The sequence below is a fragment of the Podarcis melisellensis genome (assembly GCF_964234715.1).
Source record: "Podarcis melisellensis genome assembly, chromosome: Z".
In the NCBI taxonomy this organism is placed as follows: domain Eukaryota; kingdom Metazoa; phylum Chordata; class Lepidosauria; order Squamata; family Lacertidae; genus Podarcis; species Podarcis melisellensis.
Window position 1 is genome coordinate 19,083,129 of NC_138547.1, and position 21,469 is coordinate 19,104,597.

Sequence of the window (21,469 nt, forward strand, 5' to 3'; positions counted from 1 at the left end):
TCTATGTCCTTGGGAGGTTGTGGACTCCCTTTCGTTGCAGGTTTTTAAGCAGAGGTTGGATGGCCCTAGGTCAGATATTTTTTTCACTGTGATTCCTCCAGTGCAGGGGGTTGGATTGGATGACCCTTGGGGACCCTTCCAACTCTACAGTTTCTATGAATTCTAGGGGGAGGGCCAAATGTCTTGATACTTTACATGTGCTTTAGAATTTGTTTCCTTAAAAGAAATCATGTGGGTACCAGGATAAAGTGTTAAATGTTTTCGTGGTTGTGATTTGTGAAGGATTGACTTAGTCAAAAATCAGGCACCACTGCAATCTCAACCCATGTGTCTCAGTCCTGCTCTCTAGACAACAAAGAAACATGTCCACACACATGGTTATTTATTTATTTATTTATTTATTTATTTATTTATTTATTTATTTATGTGTTTATTTTAATTTCACAAAATTTATACACTGCTTGATTGTTTAAAAAAAACAAACAAAGAGAACAAATAGTTGCAATGGGTAAACCGGGAACCTCCATCCTTCAAGTGCAGTCTGAGGGCTTGGCCACACTTTCACTTGACCTGCATTCTGATTGTAGAATCATAGGCTCGGAGAATTGTGGAGCTAAAAGGGACCTCCAGGAGTCATCTACTCCAAAGCCATGCAATGTAGGAATCCTTTAATTGTGTAAAAGTTAATTATGGATCTGAGAGATTTTCTAGTTAGTTGCCTTTGCAAAAACCCAATTGTCACTGAATTAAGCAAAGCCTCTCTTCAGCTTGTCTACAGAAGATCTGGTTCAGCAGGTCAGCTTGGGGTTTTGAAAGGCCCAGAATGATGTAAAAAGCTCTTGGATCTGAGAGAATAAACTGGTACATGATATCATCAGAAGAATATCAGAAGAGCCTGCTAGATCAGGCCAATGGCCGACCTAGTCCACTATCCTGTCCTCACAGTGGCCAACCAGATTCCCCAATGGGAAAGCAGCAGGCAGGATCCAAGCACAAGAGCCCTGTGGTTTCCAGCAACTGGTATTCAGAACCATATCTGCTTCCGGCTGTGGAGGCAGAGCATAGTCGTCATGGCTAGTAGCTATCAACAGCCATATTCTCCCCCAATGAATTTGTTCAATCCTCTTTTGAAGCCATCCCAGTTAGTGGCTATCGCTGCCTTCTGTGGAAGAGAGTTCCACAGGTTAACTATGCCCTGCATAAAGAAGGATTTCAAGTACACGACATGATCAAAATGCAGGTCAAGCGAAAGTGTGGATGAGCAGCAAGACTGAGGACTCAGTGCCACAGCAGTTTGGGGTTTTTGTTTTGAAAGGTGAGAGCAGCAAGCTCAGCAAAAACTACCACATCACAAATGCAAATACATACTCTAGAGAGAAAACATGTTTCTGCGGGGATGGTGGGGAAGACACGTGGGAAGGCTGTCTAAGGTTTCTTGCACTGGTCTGGTGGGTCGTGCCCTTAGCTCTCTTTGTCTTCTTCTTCCTTCTCTTCCTCGTCATCCTTCTCCCCTTTGAGCTTTTGGCGAGCAAATTCCTCGATCACAATATCTTCCTCACTGGAAGAAATGAGAGAATGAAGCAATGTAGGAAGAGCCTTCCTGAATAATCAGGCCAATGACCCATCTTAGTCCACTCAACCTGTTCTCAAAGTAGCCAACCAGATAACTCTTTGGTGGAATCCACCAAGCAGGATCTCAGCACACACACACACACACACACACACACACACACACACACACGCCACACCCCCCCCCCCCCGTGGCTTCCAGCAACTGAGATGCAGAAGCATTGCTGCCTCCAGAAAAAGGTGAAGCTTCCAATGGGAGCAGAGGTTGGGGCCCTTGTCTCCCCCCCCCATTGCCTTTGAGGATATAGAATTGTAGCTTGGAAGGTACCTCCAAGGGCCATCTAGTCCACCCCACCCCCTGCAATTGTGGTGATCTGTTATTCCAACTATGGTCCTCAGCCCCCATCTAATGTTCCCCAGAGGCTCTCTCAATCAGCTTCCTGGATGCTATTGTTGTTATTAATTTATATTACTTTATTATATATTATTAATAATATATTATTGTATTTAGTAATATAAATAAAATAGTATTGTTAAGAATATCAATTAATATTGATAATAAATGATAGATATTAATATTTTTATTTTATTGCCCATCCTTTACCCTAAGATCCTAAAATCAAACACATCATCGAAAAGTGTTTAAAGCAACTTCCAATAACAATATAAGGAGTGTCCTAAAAATATGCAGCTTGAGTGTCAAGAGCTAAGGCAAAGAGGTGCATCTCTAGCATCCTCTGGAAACTGTGCAATGAAGATGCCAGATGCGCCTCTCCAGGGAGGGAGTTCCTCACTTAGGGGCCGCCACAGAGAAGGCCCTCCACCTGACAGGCCACTCCCCCATCTCTGATGGAGGAGGGGACTATCAAGAAGGCCCCCTCTGCTGATTTCAGCACCCAAGAGGGACTTTAGGGAAGAAGGTGACATTTCAGGTGGATCTGTCTTTAAGTGACCCCACAAAGAAGTAAAGAAGAACAGCTAGTTACCTCCTTGGAAGAGCAGAACACGTAAGTGCAGATATCCAGGATGAGCCATTTGCAGGGTAGAAGAGGGAGGGGAAAGAAGGAAAAGGCAAACCGTCAGTTTTCAGATCCTCCACATGCAAAGCCTAAGAAAGTGTCTTGGGGTATCTTCAGAGGCATCAAATTTACAGTGAACAGTCCAGTGGCAGTGAAATGCAGTTTGTGCAATCAGTTGAGGTTCAATGCATGCAGAAGGACAGCAACTATTCACGCCAGTGGTAGAATCATAGAATCATGGCATTGGAAGGGCCCCCCAAGGATCATCTATTCCAACCCACTGCAATGCAGAAATCACAGCCAAAATACATTGAGCAGTAGTCAAGAACTGCAGGCGCACATATATGAGAACTCGTGGATATTTCATATCTCTTGAACAGGCACTCCCTGGAATGTTTAATTTTTCCTTACCTTGGTGTAGCTGTTGACGATTTGCACATCAGAGGGAGGGAAGAAAAAAAGAGAGGGGTACACTGATTAGTCACATTGATAATTATTATTATTGTTCCTAAAGAACCTGAAATAGAAATGGGTGCAAAATGTGTGGCTGTGCATACACTTGCATATACTCAGCAACCAGTGTGCTGGGCTGGGAATCATAGAATCATAGAACTGTAGAGTTGGAAGGGACCCCAAATGTTCACACGCACCAGTAGCCATCCAGTGGTTTCATAAAAAATAATGCATTTTAATGCAGTTGCCTCCAAAGCCACCTTCAATCTGGATTAAGAAAAAGGACAACCCAGCTGTGTTTCGAGATAGTCATGTGTACACAGCCTGCCCAAGAGAATTCTAGGGAGAAGGAGGAAGGTCAGGGAATAGGTCCTTAGTGCTTCCATTCAGAAAGACTCTTAGAGAAGTATTTCTGAATGGTGACAAAGCCTTTTACTCACAATCATCAGGTTTGGGATGCATCAGGACCACAGGCATCTCCACACCAACATCGCTGAAAAAGAGAGGAGGACAGAGGACTGAATGGGAGACGCCTGAGAGAGCAAACAGAAGCTTAGAAGCAGAGAATTCTAGGGGCATCCAAGGACATTCAGTGCAATGCCCGGCAGTGCAGGAATCACAGCTATTTGTTCACACTGTGATTATTTCAAATTGTTCATAATACGTTTCCCTCCCTTAAATCGTTATAATTATTGTTGTTCGTTTTGTATGCTGTGAGACGCTTTGAGCACAGTGCGGAAAAGTGGCACACAGATGAGGTGATGCCGATGGTCAATAAATTGGGGCTTACCTTGATGTGAGATCTCCCAGGATGCTGCAAAGAGAAGAGGAGATTCAAGGTGGAGGACTGCACAAAGGTGGAAACATTCATTGGGAAGGCTATCCCTCCCGTCCCAGTGTGAGGGCACCCAGGCCAATTCAGAGGGTCTGTTGGGAGCCCCTTGGGCTTCCAGTTTTCCACCACTTAGGGCTTCATGTGAACTCACAGGCCAAAGGCAGAGCCTGGACCTATCGTTTGGACCTATATAGACTTCAAGAGACACAGAAGAGCATCCTCTTCTCACAGTGGTCAACCAGATGCCCAAATGAGCAACCTGCAAACAGGATCTGAACACAAGGGCCTTCTTTCCTCCTGTGGTTTCCAGCAACTCTCATTCAGAAGCATTGCTGCAGAGGCAGATTTAAGGGAATGTGACTGGTTAGGTTGCACTGGGCGCAGAGCCTCAGGAGTCCTGCACCTATTATTTATAATGGAGTGTGAAAAGGGGAGGGGTACTGAATTTTGGCGTTGTACAGGGTGCTGCTGAAATTTGAGACCCCAAGATCTGCCACTGCATTGCTGTTTCCAGCTGTGAAGCAAGAGCATAGCCATTATGACCAGTAGCCATCAATAGCCCTTTTCTTCTGCCATGAATTTGTCTAATCCTATTTTAAAGCCATCCAAGTTGGTGGCCAGAATTGCCTCCTATGGGAGTTTAGCTAAGAAGAACTTTATTTTGTCTGTCCTGAATCTTGCAGCATTTGGCTTCACTGGATGTCCACAAGTTCTGGTGCTTTGAGAGCAGGATAAAAACCTTTCTCTCTCTGCTTTCTCCATGCCAGACATATTTCTGTAAACTTACATCATATTGCCTCTCACTCACATTATCTATAAACTAGTAAGCCCCCAATGCCGCAGCCTTTCCTTACAGGGTTGAGCCAATAAAATGTGTCCTTTATAGGGTGCATCCTCATATCTCTTCAAAAATGCAACATTCTCAAAGGAAGAGAGGAAATCAAATAATTTTTTTAAAAAATTCACCCTGAAAAGGCTAGGCCAAGACTGAGCAGGACAGAATAACAAGGCAACATAACCCAGAAATGATAGTTCCTCCCATAGAAAACATCCTCACCCTCCTCTGGATACCATCAGGTTGACTTTCACTGTGTAGGAAACCAGGATCCCGAGAACCTCCTTGTCCATCCCAGGTCTCAGACTAAGGGAGAAAAAACAGGAGACATTCAAACAAGAGTCACCATAGACAAGAATATCAGAACATAAGAAGAGCCTGGAGGATCAGGCCAGTGGCCCATCTAATCCAGCATTGTCTTCTCACAGTGGGGAACAGATGTCCACTATGGGAAACCCACAAGCAGGATCCGGGCACAAGAGCAATTCTCCCCTCCTGTGGCTTCCCACAACTCGAATCCAGGAAAAGTTCTTCCTCCAACTATAGAGGTAGAACATAGCCATTGTGGCTAGTAACATCAGTAGCCCTTTCCCCATGAATTTGTACACTCCTCTTTTGAAGCCGCCCAGGTTAGTGGTCGTCAAGAGCATGGTTTGTCAATGTGGCACCCACGGGTGCATCTGCAGAGGCCTTTCAAGGTGCTCTCAGGGCCCTGCCACTCTGCTAAAATGTGGCTTGGAAGAAGCCTTTTTTGACCAATATTTTGTATTTATTTATTTATCTGTTGCATTTCTATTCTTCCTTTTTCTCTAAGGAACTCAAGGTGGCAACCATAGTTCTCCCCGTTTTCATTTACTTCCCCCTCCAACGACCCTGTGAGGGAAGCTAGGTTTAGAGGCAGTGACTGCCCCTCCCTAAGGATGCACAGTGAGCTGCATGGCCAAGTGAGGATTTGAACTCTGGTCTCCCAGGCCCTTGTCAGGCACTCTAACCACCACACAAGTGTTTCTCTGGGCCCCAAAAGGTTGGTGACAGCCTCACACTGCAGAGACTGGGCAACACAGAAAAGGAATCAGTTTCTCTCTCAGTTCCCTGCCCCTCTCTGGCTTCCAGTATGCTCCTCAGGGTCCAGACTTACACGGTGGTGGAGGCCAGGTTGGTGTCCTCATGCTTGAGCTTCCCATCCAGGGCCAGACCCCGCTTCTCCCGGTTGTTGTTCAAGCTGGGGGTGATGCTGTATTTTTTGGAGAAGGTGGAGTTGGCAGCCACGTTCTCCCTGCAGAAGGACAGCAATAGAGGAGGTTAAAGGAGCCTACCTTTCCTCAATTTAAAACCACACACCAAACCTCAAAAATCTTAGAATCATGGAATCATAGAACTGTATGGTTGGAAAGGATCCCTAAGGCTCATCTAGTCCAATGGAGGAATCACATCTAAGGAATTTTTGTTGTTACGGTGGTTTACAAACTTAATCCTTTCCAGAAGTCCGTTCTTAATCTGAATCCATTCTTAAACAGAGGCGCGCTTTCCCTAATGAGGCCTCCCACCGCCAGCGCCCTTCCACCATTCGGATTCCATTCTTAGACCGAGGTAAAGTTCGCAAACCGCTACGCTACTTTCGGTTTTGCGGAGTTCGTAAACTGAATACGGTAGTTCGTAAACAGGACTGTTCTTAAACTGAGGTACCACTGTATTTAAATACAGAAAGTCAGATTTCAGATTGGAAAAGATGAGAGTTGGGGAAAATTGAAATTGGTGTGTCCTTCCATCCCACATTCTGAACAATGAGACCCATTCCCAAGAAGTTGTAGAATAATTTTTCTCTCCCCCCACCCACCCCACAGAAATAATAAGAATTAGGGTGGAGAATTTCAAGAGCTCATTTTGCAAACAGCTCTAGTACAACCCTCTTGCAAGGTAGGCTCATCTGTCTTTCCAAACCCCCCCCCCCTCTCTCCAGCAAAAAGGAATGTCCTTATGTGGAGTGAAGTGTTAAACTCATATCCATGTGTAAGTACACAAATTAAACACAGGAAAAGTTGTATTCCTCAGACATTTCTGAGAGAAGTTAGCATTTTCACAATGGGTGTGAAAATGGTCCTGGGACAGAATTAAAACAAAAGAAGAGACTGACTTCCTCTGTGCCTCATCATCAATTCTTTTTTTTGGGGGGGCACTGATCCAGATTTTTCTCACGAAGACCCAAGACCTTGCACAGGTTGAAGACATCTGTGCAAAGACACACTGGTCTGGTTAGAGATCTGTGTGCTTACACAAACTCCTCTGAACAGACAGCCTTGGTGTATTTGTCCAGCGAATATAGAACCACATCTGTGACTTGCTCAACTAAACGGAGAGAGAGAGAAAGAAATTATTGAGGTGATAACAGAATCATAGAATTGTAGAGTTGGAATATGACCCTTCCAACCCCCTGCAAAGCAGGGTTCTATTGGTGCCCTTACCTGTTATTTTGATCTTCTTCACAATCTTGTTGGTGGTGTTGTTGATGTTGACATTAACGCCAATTGGATCTCCATGGTAATAAATCTGAAACGACAGGGGGTTGTGGCTGAAGATAGAGGGGGGAAAGGGAAGGAAATCCCAATCTTCTCCTGGACCCACAACTATTTCCACAACTATCTCCTGTGTCATTTTGTGTATTACATCTTGCGATGACTGGATTATTGCTAAAGTCATTGCGGAATGATGCAATACAATTGCTTATGAGAGCAAGACCTTGTCGGAATATAACCCCTGTGCTCAGAGATCTGCACTGGCTGCTCATTTGCTATGGGGCCATGTTCAAGGTGTTGCTATTAATGTGCAAAACCCTTAACAGCATGGAACCAGTTTACCTGCAATATCACTTTACCTCATGCATCCCCAACCTGTGGCCCTCCAGATGTTTTGGCCTACAACTCCCATGATCCGTAGCTAACAGGACCAGTGGTCCGGGATTATGGGAACTGTAGTCCAAAACATCTGCAGGGCCAAAGGTTGGGAATGCCTACTTTACCTCATGTATATGGCCACTCAACTGCTTCTGTCTGCATAATTGGCACTGTTAGAGTTGCCACCTAATCCCTGTTCTTCATTTGTAAGACATTGGTCTTTTAGTGTGGCAGCACTTTAACTCTGAAACTTCCTGCCTATTGACACCATGAAAGCACCTTCACTGTACCCTTTTCAGCACCTGCTAAAAACCGTTTTGCTTAGGCAAGCCTGTCCACATGTTTAGAATGTTGATGTCTGCTTTAATCTGTTTTTTACTTAATTGCTGGTTTTATCTTCTGAATGTTTTATAGAGTTGCTTTTACTGATTAAAATTTATTGTTTTATCTTTTTCATGAACTGCTCTGAAGGGTGTGCTGTTGTTGTTTTTTAAAAAAAAACATCCCAGAGGTGTATAATTTTTTTTGAAATAAATAAATAAATGACGAAATTGAGCAGAAAGGCCACACATTTGGCCAAATTAACTGACTGCAAATCAAGGTGTGGTTAAGCAACGGACTTGTAGAAGTGGAAGGTACTATGACTTCCCTTGGTTTAGACTTCTGTTGATGCAGCTTAGAACTGCATTAGGTTTTGTTTTTGTTTTGTTTTTGCAGCTGCTTCACATTTTTGGCTCACTTAAAGGGTCAATAATGTCTCACTAAGCGTGGGGCCCCCCCGAAGCAGAGAGACTTGGTGGAGGGGAGAGAATGCCTCAAAAGACCAACACGCAACACACACCTCCTTATCCAGAGAGGCCTCCAGGTGCAAAGGCTTATCCGACATCATGAACTGCCTGGTCGTCTCCGACTTTGGGGCTGGGCCTGTCTGGGCAGGTGCAAACTGGACCTTCCGAATCACAAGCCTCACCGAATTTCTGCACAGAGAAGACGTGTGTTATTTGAGAGAGGCATTTACCTCTTCCATAGAACTGCAGAGCTGGAAGAGACTCCAAGGGTCATCTAAGCCAACTCTCTGCAATGCAGAAATTGCATCCAGCTCTTCCAAGAAGCAGCTAGTGGGAGGCAGGTGCTTTCATCAATTCCAGAAATCCTCCCTCCAAGTTCAGTAGAAATTAAGAAGAGGCCAAAGATCAGGCCAAAAGGGGCCCAGTATCCTGTCATCACAGGGGTTGACCAGATGCCCCTGTGGGAAACCTACAAACAGGATCCAAGCACAAGAGCAATTCTCCCTTCCTGTGGCTTCCAGCAAGGGTTCCTAACATATGTAAAAGGTAAAGGGACCCCTGACCATTAGGTCCAGTCGTGACCGACTCTGGGGTTGCGGCGCTCATCTCGCTTTATTGGCCAAGAGAGCCAGCGTACAGCTTCCAGGTCATGTGGCAAGCTTCCAGGTCATGTGGCAAGCATGACTAAGCCGCTTCTGGTGAACCAGAGCAGCGCACGGAAACGCCTTTTACCTTCCCGCCAGAGTGGTACCTATTTATCTACTTGCACTTTGACTTGCTTTTGAACTGCTAGGCTGGCAGGAGCAGGGACCGAACAACGGGAGCTCACCCCGTTGCGGGGATTCGAACCGCCGACCTTCTGATCAGCAAGTCCTAGGCTCTGCGGTTTAACCCACAGCTTCACCCGCGTCCCTGCCCATAAAACATATAAATATATATAATCTATATTGCTAGAGAATCAGTGTGGTGGAGTGGTTAGTGTGTTGGATAAGGACCTGGGAGAGCCTGGTTCAAATTCCCCACCACTTGGCCAGGAAGCTCACTGGGTGACCTTGGGAGTCAGCCACTGTCTTTCAGCTTCATCTACCTCATAGGGCTGTTGTGAGCAAAAAAATGGGGAGGAGAGGGATGGGGAGGAGAACTATGGACACAACCTTGAGCTCCCTGGATAAAAAGTTGGGATATAAATGCAGTGAATAATAATAATAGATTACAATAATAGATTGCAAACTGTCTTATTTTCCTTGTTGGTTTTACATAAGTGGATCTCAGAGCCTTTTCCTAGAATCATAGAACTGCAATGTTGGAAGGGACACCAAGGGTCCTCTGATCCAGCCCCCTGCAATGCAGGAACCCCCAGCTAAATGGCCCTCCAGCCAGTCATTCTGTTCTTTGCATCATTTATTTTCAGCTGAAGAGCAAACTAAAAATGCTTTGAATAAATGAGTAACTGTTGAAACTTATGCTGGGGTTACCTCTTGTGAATTTTCTCCTCCAGGTTTTCAGCACAGAATCCTTTGACCTCAAAGTCGACCCCACAAGACTGAGGAAAATGCAGAAGAAAGTTGGTTAGAGATTAAGGGTGGGTCATTCCTCTGGACTACTAATTGCAATTCTTGATACAAACACAACCAAGTCCTGAAGTGCCTTAAAAGGCTCATGGTTTTGAGGACAGAAAGCCATCCCATCGGGGCTCATAGAAAAGGGTTCGTAGAACCATAGGATCGTACAGTTGGAAGGGATCCCTGAGGGTCATCTAGTCCAACCCCCTGAAGTGCAGGTATCACAGCTAAATTGAGATATGCTTTAATTTCCATTTGCTTTCCAGGTTTCTTGGATGCTTTCACACACAGCTCACCTTTCCAGCATCATCTGGTCCTGGCTGGAGGGTGACAGAACAGGGGAGGTTGGTTGCCATCTAGAGAGAAAATAAATAATATTTTATTCCCTTTTAATGTCTACACTTTTCTAAAAAGCAGTTTTTCTTCTGGAGCTGCTTGTCCCAAATGACATGTTGGGCTGGCTGGGGTAGGAGGCAGTACGAGGATTACCGTCCACATTTGGAATATTCCACATTTGGAATATATTGTGTACAACCCTGGTTGCCTCTCCTCAAAAAGGAGGCCGTAGAGTTGGAAAAAGTGCAAAAGAGGGTACCTCAGCTGATCAAGGGGGTGGAGCGACTCCCCTATGAGGGAAGGTTGCAGTGTTTGGGACCTTTCAGTTTGGAGAAAAGGCAAGTAAGAGGGGACATAATTGAAGTTTATAAACTGGTACATGACATGGAGAAAGTGGATAGAGAAAAGTTCTTCTCCCTCTCTCATAACGCTAGAAATCGTGAGCATCCAATGAAGCTGAATGTTGGAAGTTTCAGGACAGATTAAAGGAAGGAATTTCCTCCTGCAGGTGACAGCAATGGCCACCAACCTGGATTGGACAAATTCATGGAGCGCTACTGATGGCAATTAGCCACGATGGCTATGCTCTGCCACCACAGTTGGAGGCAGCAATGCTTCTGAATGCCAGTTGCTGGAAACCCTCGGAGGGGAGAGGGCTCTTGTGCTCAAATCCTGCTTGAGGTATTCCCTTTGGGGCACCTGGTTGGCCACTGTGAGAAGAGGAGGCTGGAGTCTAGGTGGGCCCCTGGCCTGACCCAGCAGGGCTTTTCCCACATTCACCTTTCCTCCCAAGGAACCCATGTTGGCATATATGGTTCTCCGCCATTCTCACAACAACCCTGTGAGGTGAAGTTTGTTAGCCTAAGAGGCAGTGCTGGTTTCCCAAAAGAGGCCAATGTGACAACAGGTTGATAGACCAGGTGGGCCCCTTTTGGCCTGATCCAGCAGTGCTCTTCTTATGTATTTATGTATACATATAATCATGTTTTTAGGATATAAAAACAATGACTCCATTGAGGGGGGGAAAGATGGGGGTCTTGCACAGGGAAGAGGAAGATGCATCAAAGGTGTACCTCAAAGGTGAAGGGGTAAGCATGTTCCCCCAGCTTTTTCATCAGCTTTTCCTGCAAAGGAGTAAGTGTCTTGGGGGCCTGGTCAGGCACAGGTGGGTACATCTGGGCAGTGAGGACATAGATGTCCTTCCGGAAGGTGAGCCCAATAACATCCAGGTCGTCGCGGCCATAGCGGAATGCACAGGTCAGTGTCACGTACACTGTGGGGGAGGGGCAGCAGGATGGGGAGAGGAAAAGAGAAGGAAGACATGGGGAGATGGGAGTTGAGAAAGGACAGCAGGGGCAGGAGGAAGAGAGATGATGGTCAGTTTGGAGAACGTTTCTGAATTCAGATTGTAAATTAAATCTAGAACAGGATTCGTAAGGAGCAGGTCTAATGTGCTATGTGCGTGTGCGTGTTTTCGTTTGAAGATTAACCATCCATTCTAAGAGAGGAAGAACCACAGAATTGTAGAGTTGGAAGGAACCCCGAGAGTCATCTAGTCCAACCTCATGCAATGCGGGAATCAGAGCTACAAGAATCCCTGGCATCCAATGGGCATCCAACCTCAGTTTAAAACCTCCAATGAAGGGAGAGTCCACCACCATACAGGGGAGTCTGTTCCACTGTCAAATGGCTCTTATTGTCAGAAAGCTTTTCCTGATGTTTAGTTGGAATCTCCTTTCCTGGCACTTGAAGCTATTGATTTGGGTCCTTCCTACTGGAGCAGCAGACAAGCCTGATATTTGTATCATTTTGCCCACTTTAAGCTTCTAAATAGCAGCAGAGGCAATAAGCGTGGGAGGGAGGAAGAGGTGGTTTCATGGCTGAGCAGAGTTGCCTTGAACTAAGCCAGCGATTTCTGGAATAAAGTCTTTCCCAAATATTCATTTGTTTGCAATGAAAATTATTACATATTTTTTGTCTCCATCCCCAAAAAATAAAACTGGAAAAACAAGACAATGAGAAAATTACCTTTCCGGTCTTTCAGGTACTCTGGGTCCACCAAGACAATTCCATCTGCAAATACATGTAAAAGAGAATCGGATCAACAAGGAGGGAGAGGTAGATTGTAGACATAGAATCATAGAATTGTAGAGTTGGAAGGGACCCCAGGGGTTGTCTAGCCCAACCTTGTAAAGGTAAAGGGCCCCCTGACCATTAGGTCCAGTCATGGCCAACTCTGGGGTTGCAGCGCTCATCTTGCTTTATTGGCCAAGGGAGCCGCTTCTGGAGAACCAGAGCAGCACACGGAAACGCCGTTTACCTTCCCGCCGGACCGGTACCTATTTATCTACTTGCACTTTGACGTGCTTTCTTTTTTTTCCCAAGTGAATTTTTATTGTTTTCCTTGCATATTCTTTTCCAACAAATTGTAATAACACCATACATTCCCTTTGACTCTGCCGAGTCACGACCCCCCTCCCTCCCCACAACTGGTATATTTATCCTCTTTCACTTTGACGTGCTTTCGAACTGCTAGATTGGCAGGAGCAGGGACCAAGCAATGGGAGCTCACCCCGTCGTGGGGATTTGAACCGTCGACCTTCTGATCGACAAGTCCTAGGCTCTGTGGTTTAACCCACAGCGCCACCCGCGTCCCTTAGCCCAACCTTGTACAAGGCAAGAAATCTATGATCTACAGGCAATAGAATTGTAGATTGGGAAGGGAACCAAGGGCCATGTACATGCCTGCAATGCAGGAATCACAGCTAAAAAAGCCCTGACAGATGGGTACTCAAGTTGGAGCTTAATGCCCCCCCCCCAGTCATCAGGTAGACAGGCAATGTCATCAACCCCCACCATCTTTCCAGTTGAAATCCAGATGACTCAAGGGGATAGAAAGAAAACCACTCACCGACAGGTTCCACAGAATCCACATGGTCCACAAAATCTCTTTTCCCCAGGTAGATGGATAGCTAGATGGGCAGGAGGAGGGGGGAAAGTGTTTGATCTGCTAGCAAATTTAGTCTTATGGCATCTTACAGCCATCAAAATAAGGCAGGTCCTAGAAACATACACGCCAACGGCAAAGAAGTGTGTCTTTAGCATCCTCCAGAAGCTGTGCAATGAAGATGCCTGATGTACCCTTGGGGGGAGTGGGACTCAGGGGCCACACAGGGAAGCCCCCCCCCAGCCTCTGAGAGTGGAGATGCTACCAAGAGGGCCCCTACCAAGACTTCCAAAGCTCAAATATTTGTTTATGACACATTGATTTCAGAATCAGTGAATCAGAGAGTTGGAAGCATAGGAGCCAACTCCTAGGGGCCATTCGGGTGTCAGCCCCCACTATAAAATATTTGAGAGGGCCAGGCTCCCGCAAAGTTCCCATTCAAATGGTGTGTGGGCACTGTGTCATGTGATTGATTATCACCTGGGTGGGGTGGGGCTCACCTGGGCCCCCATAATATTTTATTCAAGTTGGCACCCCTGGTTGGAAGAGACCCAACCCCCTGCAATGCAAGAATAAAATAATACATATTTTCATGGTGGTCTTACCTTTCCATTGGGGCAGGTCTTCTTGTACACTCTGCCAACAAAAGTATAGGGAAGGGAATGAACTCAAACCATTTTTAAAAAATAAAGTATTCCATTAAGTACTGTGCTGCATATATTTCTCTAATCAAGATATTCGGGCTAAGGCTAATGAACAGAAAGGAGACAGCAGAAGACCAACTTCCTTGGTAGAACAACAGTTCTAGAAGTCCTAGAAGTATAGAGTTCGAAGGGGTCATCTAGCTCAACCCCCCCACCCCTGCAACACCATTTTTGTCTGCCTGATTTTAAATGAAACCTAGCAAACAGAGGTTGGACTAGATGGCCCTCTGGAGTCCTTGCAACCCTAAGGTTCTGTGGCCAGAAGAATGTGAGCAAGTGCAATAGGGTGCTTTTGTTTGGAGGCTGCCGAAATACATACTCTGAGTGTGTATGCGTGTGTATGTTTGCATGGGATTTCTTGAGAAATGTCTGCTCAAGATGAATAGCATAAATTAATTAATGGTTGTTGTTGTTTTTTGTTTGGAAAAAGAACATAGGGCGCTGCCTTACACCATTGGTCCATCTAGCTCACTATTGTCTACACTGACCGGCAGCTCCTCTCCAGGGTTTCAGGCAGGGCTCTATTCCAACCCTCCCTGGAGATGCCTTCAGGGATTGAACCTCAGGCCTTCTGCATGCAAGGGCCCCTGGGAAGCCGGCTTATAGTGATTCAGACTATTGCTCCACCCGGTTCAGTATTGTCTGCACTGACTGGCAGCAGTGGCTCTCCAAAGTTTCAGGCCAAGGATTTTCCTAGGCCTGCCTGGGGTTTCTCTTTCCCACTGAGCGACAGTCCTCTCCTTCAAAGTGTCATAGGATTCCAGGCCTTGTGGCTCTGTGTAAAAGGCCTGACTGAAAGAGCAACATCAGAAGCTGCTTTCTTTCTGTGAGTAACACCCATCACTACATGTACCTTAGTGTTGTCTACGTTGACTGGCAGGAGCAATTCAGGGCTTCAGGGGGGGTAGTCCCACCTGGAAATGCCTAGCCCCACCTGGAAATGCCGGTAGGGACTGAGCCTGGGATCTTCTCCTGAGTGAAAAGCTAAACATAGGTGAGATCCAAGTTGGGGCACCCCCTCCACCATCCTACTGGGTCCAAGGTGAGTCTGATGGGGTGAAAATGAGCCCAAATGAGCTTGGTCTTTTCACATCTAGCAGGCAAAAGTTGACTTACTTTGACCCATCAGCCATATCCAATTAGTGTAGCAGAAGCAGCAGAAGCAGAACTGTGGAAGAAATTGAAAGGCTAAGTTAGCTGTATGGCAAAGGAAGGATTGCCCTTAGCCTTTTTAGTGCCACAGGACAAAAAATGGGATTTGCCTCCTCCACTTGCATCCTGCTTCCCTGTCCGCAAAGTCCTATGTTATAGAATCATAGAAATGTAGAGTTGGAAGGGACCCCAAGGGTCATCTAGTTCAACCCACTGCAATGCAGGAATCACAGCTCAATAATCCCTTAGAGATGGCCATCCAACCTCTGCTTTAAAATCTCCAGTGAAGAAGAGTCCGCCACCTTCAGAGGTTGTTCATTCCACTGTTGAAAAGTTCTTACCACCAGAAAGTTCTTCCTAAGTTTTAGCCGGAATCACTTTTCTTGTCCTTCGAAGCCATTGGTTTGGGTCCTTCCCTCTGGACCAAAAGGAAACAAGCTTGCTCCATCTTCCATGTGAAATCCCTTCAGATATTTGAAGGTGAGTATCATATCTCCTCTCCGTCTTCTCTTCTCCAGGCCAAACATACTCAATTCCCTCCACCGTTCCTCACAAGGTTTGGTTTCCAGACCCTTGATCATCTTGGTCACCCTCCTTTGCACACCCTCTAGCTGGCCAATATCCTTCTTAAATTGTGGTGCCCAAAACTGGACACAGGTCTTCATTTGAGGTCTGACCAAGGCAAAGCAGGTCTATTACTTCCCTTGATTTGGACACTCAACTTTTCTTGATGCTGCCTAGAATGGCATTAGCTTTTTATGCTGCTGCACTGCACTGTTGCCTCAAGCTAAGCTTGCTGCCTACTCAGACCCCTAGATCCTTTACTCATTTCTTCCTATGGGGTGCCCCTTAACATTTGGCTGCGCATTTGGTTATTCCTGCCAAAGTGTAGAATGTTCTGCTGATGTAGCCTTGAACTGCATTAGCACGGTTACATCACATGGTTGGCTCATGCTAAGTTTGTAGTCTGATAAGACCCTGAGATCCTTTTCACATGGACTGTTGTGTCTGTATTTGAGGTGCCCAACTTTAACCTGGGAATTAAAGAGTAAGTATATATCTTTAATCAGTAGAGTTTCTGCAAGATTAACAGGGATGAGCCCAGCTCTTTAAGCAGGTCAATCCTAACAAGCTGGGAGCCTACTAGCAGGTGTCACAACGAGGGGCCCATTTATGCAGCTACAACAAAGACATCCCTCAACACTGGCAAAGCAGCTGTGCATTGCCATTGACCATTTCAATGTAGTCTGCGCTGAAATTCCGAACTCTGAAAAAACGAATAGCTTACAGTGCGGTTATTGATGGTATAGTGAGCATTATTTTATAGAAGGCAGTCCTACCCTCTCACAAGGGGCTTGGATACTATCAACCTTAAAACTCTAAAGTAATAATGATTAAAAAAAATATTTCTAACTTTAATATAGACCAAAGTATGTCAGCGACTTGGAGGTGCAAATGAACTTTCATTTTCTTTTCACAAAGAAACTTTCATAAGCCTTTGTCTGGCTGTCTGGCTGGCTGTCGGTCTGTCGGTCTGCCAATCAATCCTCTGTCAGTCTATCTATCTATCATCTATCTATCTATCATCTATCATCTATCTATCATCTATCTATCTATCTATCTATCTATCTATCTATCTATCTATCTCTATCTATCTATCTATCTATCTATCTATCTATCTATCTATCTATCATCTATCATCTATCTATCTATATCTATCATCTATCTATCTATCTATCTATCTATCTATCTATCTATCATCTATCTATCATCTATCATCTATCTATCTATCATCTATCTCTCTCTCTCTATCTATCTATCTATCATTTATCTATCTATCATCTATCTATCTATCATCTATCATCTATCTATCTATCATCTATCTATCATCTATCTACATCTATCTATCATCTATCATCTTCCTCTATCTATCATCTATTTATCTATCATCTATCTATCTATCTATCTATCTATCTATCTATCTATCTATCTGTCAAGGAATCAATCAATCACCTTCTGGTGCCTATATGCCTGAAAAGCGAGATGAGCACCGCACCCCATGGTCGCCTTTGACTGGACTTAACTGTCCAGGGGTCTTTTACCTTTCTCAACTTTTACCATTTAATATTTTATTTGTCATCTATCATTACAATTATTCTCTCTGTTTATAGACATTTTAAAATGAAACAATCAAATTAAAAAAAAAATCTGGTGCCAGATATATTCATCTAGTTTAGCTTTTAGAACTCAGAGAGAGGCACCCCCTAAATTCCTCTGAGCGCTGCTGGTCACTGGAGTAAAAGAAAAAGAAGGTCCATCCAAGATGCCTTACCTGAAATCAGGAGAGTCTCTCGAGGTCCACACACCTCTTTGCACCAATCCTGGAAGGCTTCTGACTATTGCACCGGGGCTTTTTATAACCACATTGTGGTCCCTCCTCCATTCATTGGGGGTGTAAAGTGTGTGCTTATTTTTGAGGCCAGAATCCTATTAGACTATTAGTTAAGGGGACTCTGATTGAGTAACAGAGTGGGCTATAAATACGTTTTCTTTGGGAAGACGATTACAGGGATTGAGGAAGCAGGCTCAAGCACCAAGATTAGCCAGGCACAACGGTGCCTGAGATCAAGCCATCGATGTGGGTGTTCTTACTATACAGATGGCATCACCCTTCTTTGAAAATGTCCAAAATGTTCTCTTCTATATCACTTAATTGCCAGAGGGGATGCAATAAACTTGGTGGGTATTCTAATTTATGGTGGGGACGTACACGTGTGCAAGATTTTGGGGATTTAATATTGATGGGAATGATAAATATTCCTGAACTATAGTTGTCCAAAATTAATGTAACCGAATATTAGTTATGGTGCCTGTGTCAAAAGAACAGGTCTTATCTGACGTCTGGGTACCTCAAAGAGCCATTGCAACAATGGGGAATATTACACTGGACACTTGGTACCAATTGCTCTAGAACAGAGCTGTGGTGGGGGAAAATGACACATAATTTGAGATTTCAGTGAGGACTAAAACCTCCAGACACTTTTCATATGATTTGGCATTCCTTTTTGGCATATAATGCAGCCGAACATCATTTTCAAGACAACCCTTGTTACAAACCTGGCAAATCTGGAATAATCAGATAATGCTGATCATATTTGCTTGGATTTTGTTGCTTCCTCTCATATGTAACTGTACAGTGCAGCAAAGTGGTTAGAATGTCAAAACAGGGTTTGGATCCCCATTTGGACACAAAGTTCATTGGGTGTGACAATGGGGGCCAGTCATTGCCTTTCAGCCTAGGGTTATTGTGGAGATTAAATGTGAAGGGGGAGAACAATGGACTTGTCACTTTGAGCTCCTTGGAGGGAAAGGTGGAATATAAAAGCATCACAATTAATAATAATTAATATTAATAAACTGTATTCATTCTATGTGCCTATTTTATAGTTTTGTATTTCATCTTTTCGCTTTCACCTGTTGTATAAGGTCTACCAGACTTGCGTGTTGAGCCCCCTGGTTTAGGGAACTGGGTTATGGGCAGCTTACAACTGCCAGGAGCAATGCCTCAACTCCTTCCACATGTGCTACGTCAGGAACATTTTGGGCATCACATGGCAGGAGGAAGAAGAAGAAGAGTTTGGATTAGATATCCTGCTTTATCACTACCCAAAGGCATCTCAAAGAGGCTAACATTCTCCTTTCCCTTCCTCCCCCACAACAAAGACTCTGTGAGGTGAGTGGGGCTGAGAGACTTCAAAGAAGTGTGACTGGCCCAAGGTCACCCAGCAGCTGCATGTCGAGGAGTGGAGATGCGAACCCTGTTCACCAGATTACGAGTCTACCACTCTTAACCGCTTCACCACACTGGACAGAGTTTGAAAAAATTATTTGCCCTTCCAAGCCCACATTCCTAGCATGTTCGCACTCTTGTCTCAGTGACATCTACACTGGCTTGGTCTACGTCCACAGAATGGAAGATGGCAGGATCCCCAAGGGCTCCTGCAAATGTGACACAAAGGCTGGCAACATCAACTCTGCCATGTGGGAATTCCTTGTAGACAACCACAAGTCCTGGAGACAGACAGTTGGGTCCTGTATCCACAGCATTGACCAAAGAAGGAAATACCACTGGGAGGAGTGCAGAGAGAAGAAACATCATGGTGCATCTCTAACAGTGAAACCAGACACCTTCATCTGCCCCAGACATAGCTGTCAACGTTTCCCCTTTTTAAAGGGAAATTCCCTTATTCCAAATAGGGAAAAGAAAAGGGAAAAGTTATGGCCCCAGATGCAACAAAATATGTCTCTCCCGTATCGGCCTCTACAGCCACATAAGGCCATAACCTTCCAACAGTTTGACTTCACTCCCAAAGATGCATTCCTCCTTTGTCTCCTGAGACAGATGGATGCCAACAACAGTAAGTTATAATGTTTCTTTCTTTTTTGTATACATTTTTTCAAGAGAGTTCTGTGTGGATTTCCAAATTGCTGTGGTTTTGAGAAACTCAATGCAGAAACTTTTTCTAGTGGGTTAAATGGTCTTTGTCATTAAGAATATAAGAAGAGCCTTGTGGGATCAGGCCAATGGCCCATCCAGTCTATCATCTTGTTCTCAAAGTGGCCAACCAGATGCCCCTTGTGGGAAACAGGATTCAAGGGCAAAAGCTTTCTATGGTTTCCAGCAACTGGCATTCAGAAACATTGCTGCCTCCAACTGGGGCTGCCCCAGATCTCTCCAGTCATTGTAAAGGGAGGGAGAGCGAATGCAGTACCTGCCAGCACCAGCAGCATGTGTTTGGAGAGATTTGAGGTGGCAGATTGGGGGCATCCTAAAAACTATGACCCATGTTGAGCCCACTCCAGCAGGAATGTCCCCAAATGTCTAGGTGCGTTGGGCAATGTGTTCAACCACAGGAATTCCCTGTGACACAGAAGCTTTTTTTCTTCTACTCCAGAGAGGAGGATTCAAATTACAAGGAGATTCTGACAAAACATTAGGAAGAACTTTCTGATGGCAAGAGTATTTAAAGAGTAGAACAGATTCCCCCAGAAGGTGGTGGACTATCCTTCATTGGAGATTTTAAGTCAGGGGTAGTCAACCTTTTTATACCTACCGCCCACTAATGCATCTTTCTTGATGGTAAAATTTCCCTACCGCCCACCAGTGCTCGATGAGAGGAGGATTCAGCTTGTGCCATAGAACCCCCTACTGCCCACCTAGAATCCTGAAACTCCCACTAGTGGGTGGTAGGGACCAGGTTGACAATATCTGTTTTAAGCAGAGGTTGGATGACCACCTGTCAGGGACTCCTAAGCAGTGGCGTAGCGTGGGGGGTGCCAGGGGTGCCGGCCGCCCCGGGCGCAACATGGGCGGGGGGCGCACTCGCACTAGCAGCTCTCTGCCCCTACTAAAATCCACGGGTTAGGGAGCCCGCGCTCGTTTGGCTTGGCGAGGAGGTCGCGGAAGGGGGAGAGTGAAGCCTTCTGCCGCGGGCAAAAAAAGGAGAGGAAGCCGGGCAGGCTGGCTGGCGGGGGTCTGGCTGCGCCTGCTGCTGCCGTTGCCGCTGCTGCTGGGCTTTGACAGCTTGGCGAAGCGGAGGGAGAGGAGCTTTATGGTAATTGCGGCTCTCTCTCCACTGGCCACCTGGGTAGTGAGCCGAGCTGAGCAGGGAGTCTGGCGTGGGGCGGGAAGAGACTTCCCCCCCTTTTTTCCACCTCGCCTGGTCAAAAAGGAGAGCGGAGTCTCCTCAGGGCGCCCTCAGGCAGGGCAGGGCAAGGCAAGCAGAGCGAGGAGGAGAGAGAGGGGAAGGGGGGGGGAGCAGCCAGGAAACGCCGCGGTGTGGAGGGGGAATCAATTAAGGAGAGAAAGCGAAAAGCCTTGGAGAAAGGGAAAAAAGGAAAGAAAGGAGGCAGCTCCGGGAGAGCGCGGGGGAAAGAGAAGCCTCGCTGCTGCTGCTTGGGAGAGTAAATTACTGTACTTGCCTTGCCCTGGGTTAGGGGGCGCAAATTACTTGCCTTGCCCCGGGTTAGGGGGCGCAAATTACTTGCCTTGCCCCGGGTGCTGATAACCCACGCTACGCCGCTGCTCCTAAGCTGTGATTCCTGCATTGCAGGGATTGGACAAGATGACCCTTGGGATCCCTGCGAATCCAATGATTCCTCCACTCTGTTATTCTATCCTGCTCTTCCTCCCAAAGGGCATCAAACAACAAGCAATAAACCATAAAAACACATATGGAAAACTGCTCAGATGCCTTCACGTTTTGCCAACGTTTTTGAAATGAGGGGAGAGTGAAAATGGGTTCCTTGAAAAGTATCTGCTCTAGCTTCTAGTAATAATACCCACTCTGCTGAGGATATATCCTGCCAAGTCTCTTA

General features: G+C 45.6%; 1 protein-coding gene across 2 annotated transcripts; it reads right to left on the reverse strand.

Moving 5' to 3' along the window:
• Window positions 1-434: 434 nt before the first annotated feature.
• Window positions 435-18,037, reverse strand: ARR3 (arrestin 3). 2 transcript variants are annotated; one of them, XM_081897918.1, is made up of 16 exons: window positions 17,424-18,037; window positions 15,056-15,107; window positions 13,841-13,871; window positions 13,200-13,260; window positions 12,317-12,361; window positions 11,362-11,561; window positions 10,249-10,308; window positions 9,866-9,933; window positions 8,444-8,579; window positions 7,174-7,258; window positions 6,985-7,057; window positions 5,850-5,987; window positions 4,934-5,017; window positions 3,832-3,855; window positions 3,478-3,534; window positions 435-1,558 (listed from the first exon to the last, which is right to left on the reverse strand). In XM_081897918.1, exons 2-16 carry the CDS (start codon window positions 15,070-15,072, stop codon window positions 1,462-1,464), a joined length of 1,176 nt encoding a protein of 391 aa, XP_081754044.1. In that variant the 5' UTR covers window positions 15,073-15,107; window positions 17,424-18,037; the 3' UTR covers window positions 435-1,461. The 2 variants fall into 2 exon arrangements, with proteins under 2 accessions (XP_081754044.1, XP_081754043.1); XM_081897917.1 differs by lacking the exon at window positions 435-1,558 and having other exon boundaries at window positions 3,470-3,534.
• Between the last annotated feature and the right edge of the window lie 3,432 nt (window positions 18,038-21,469).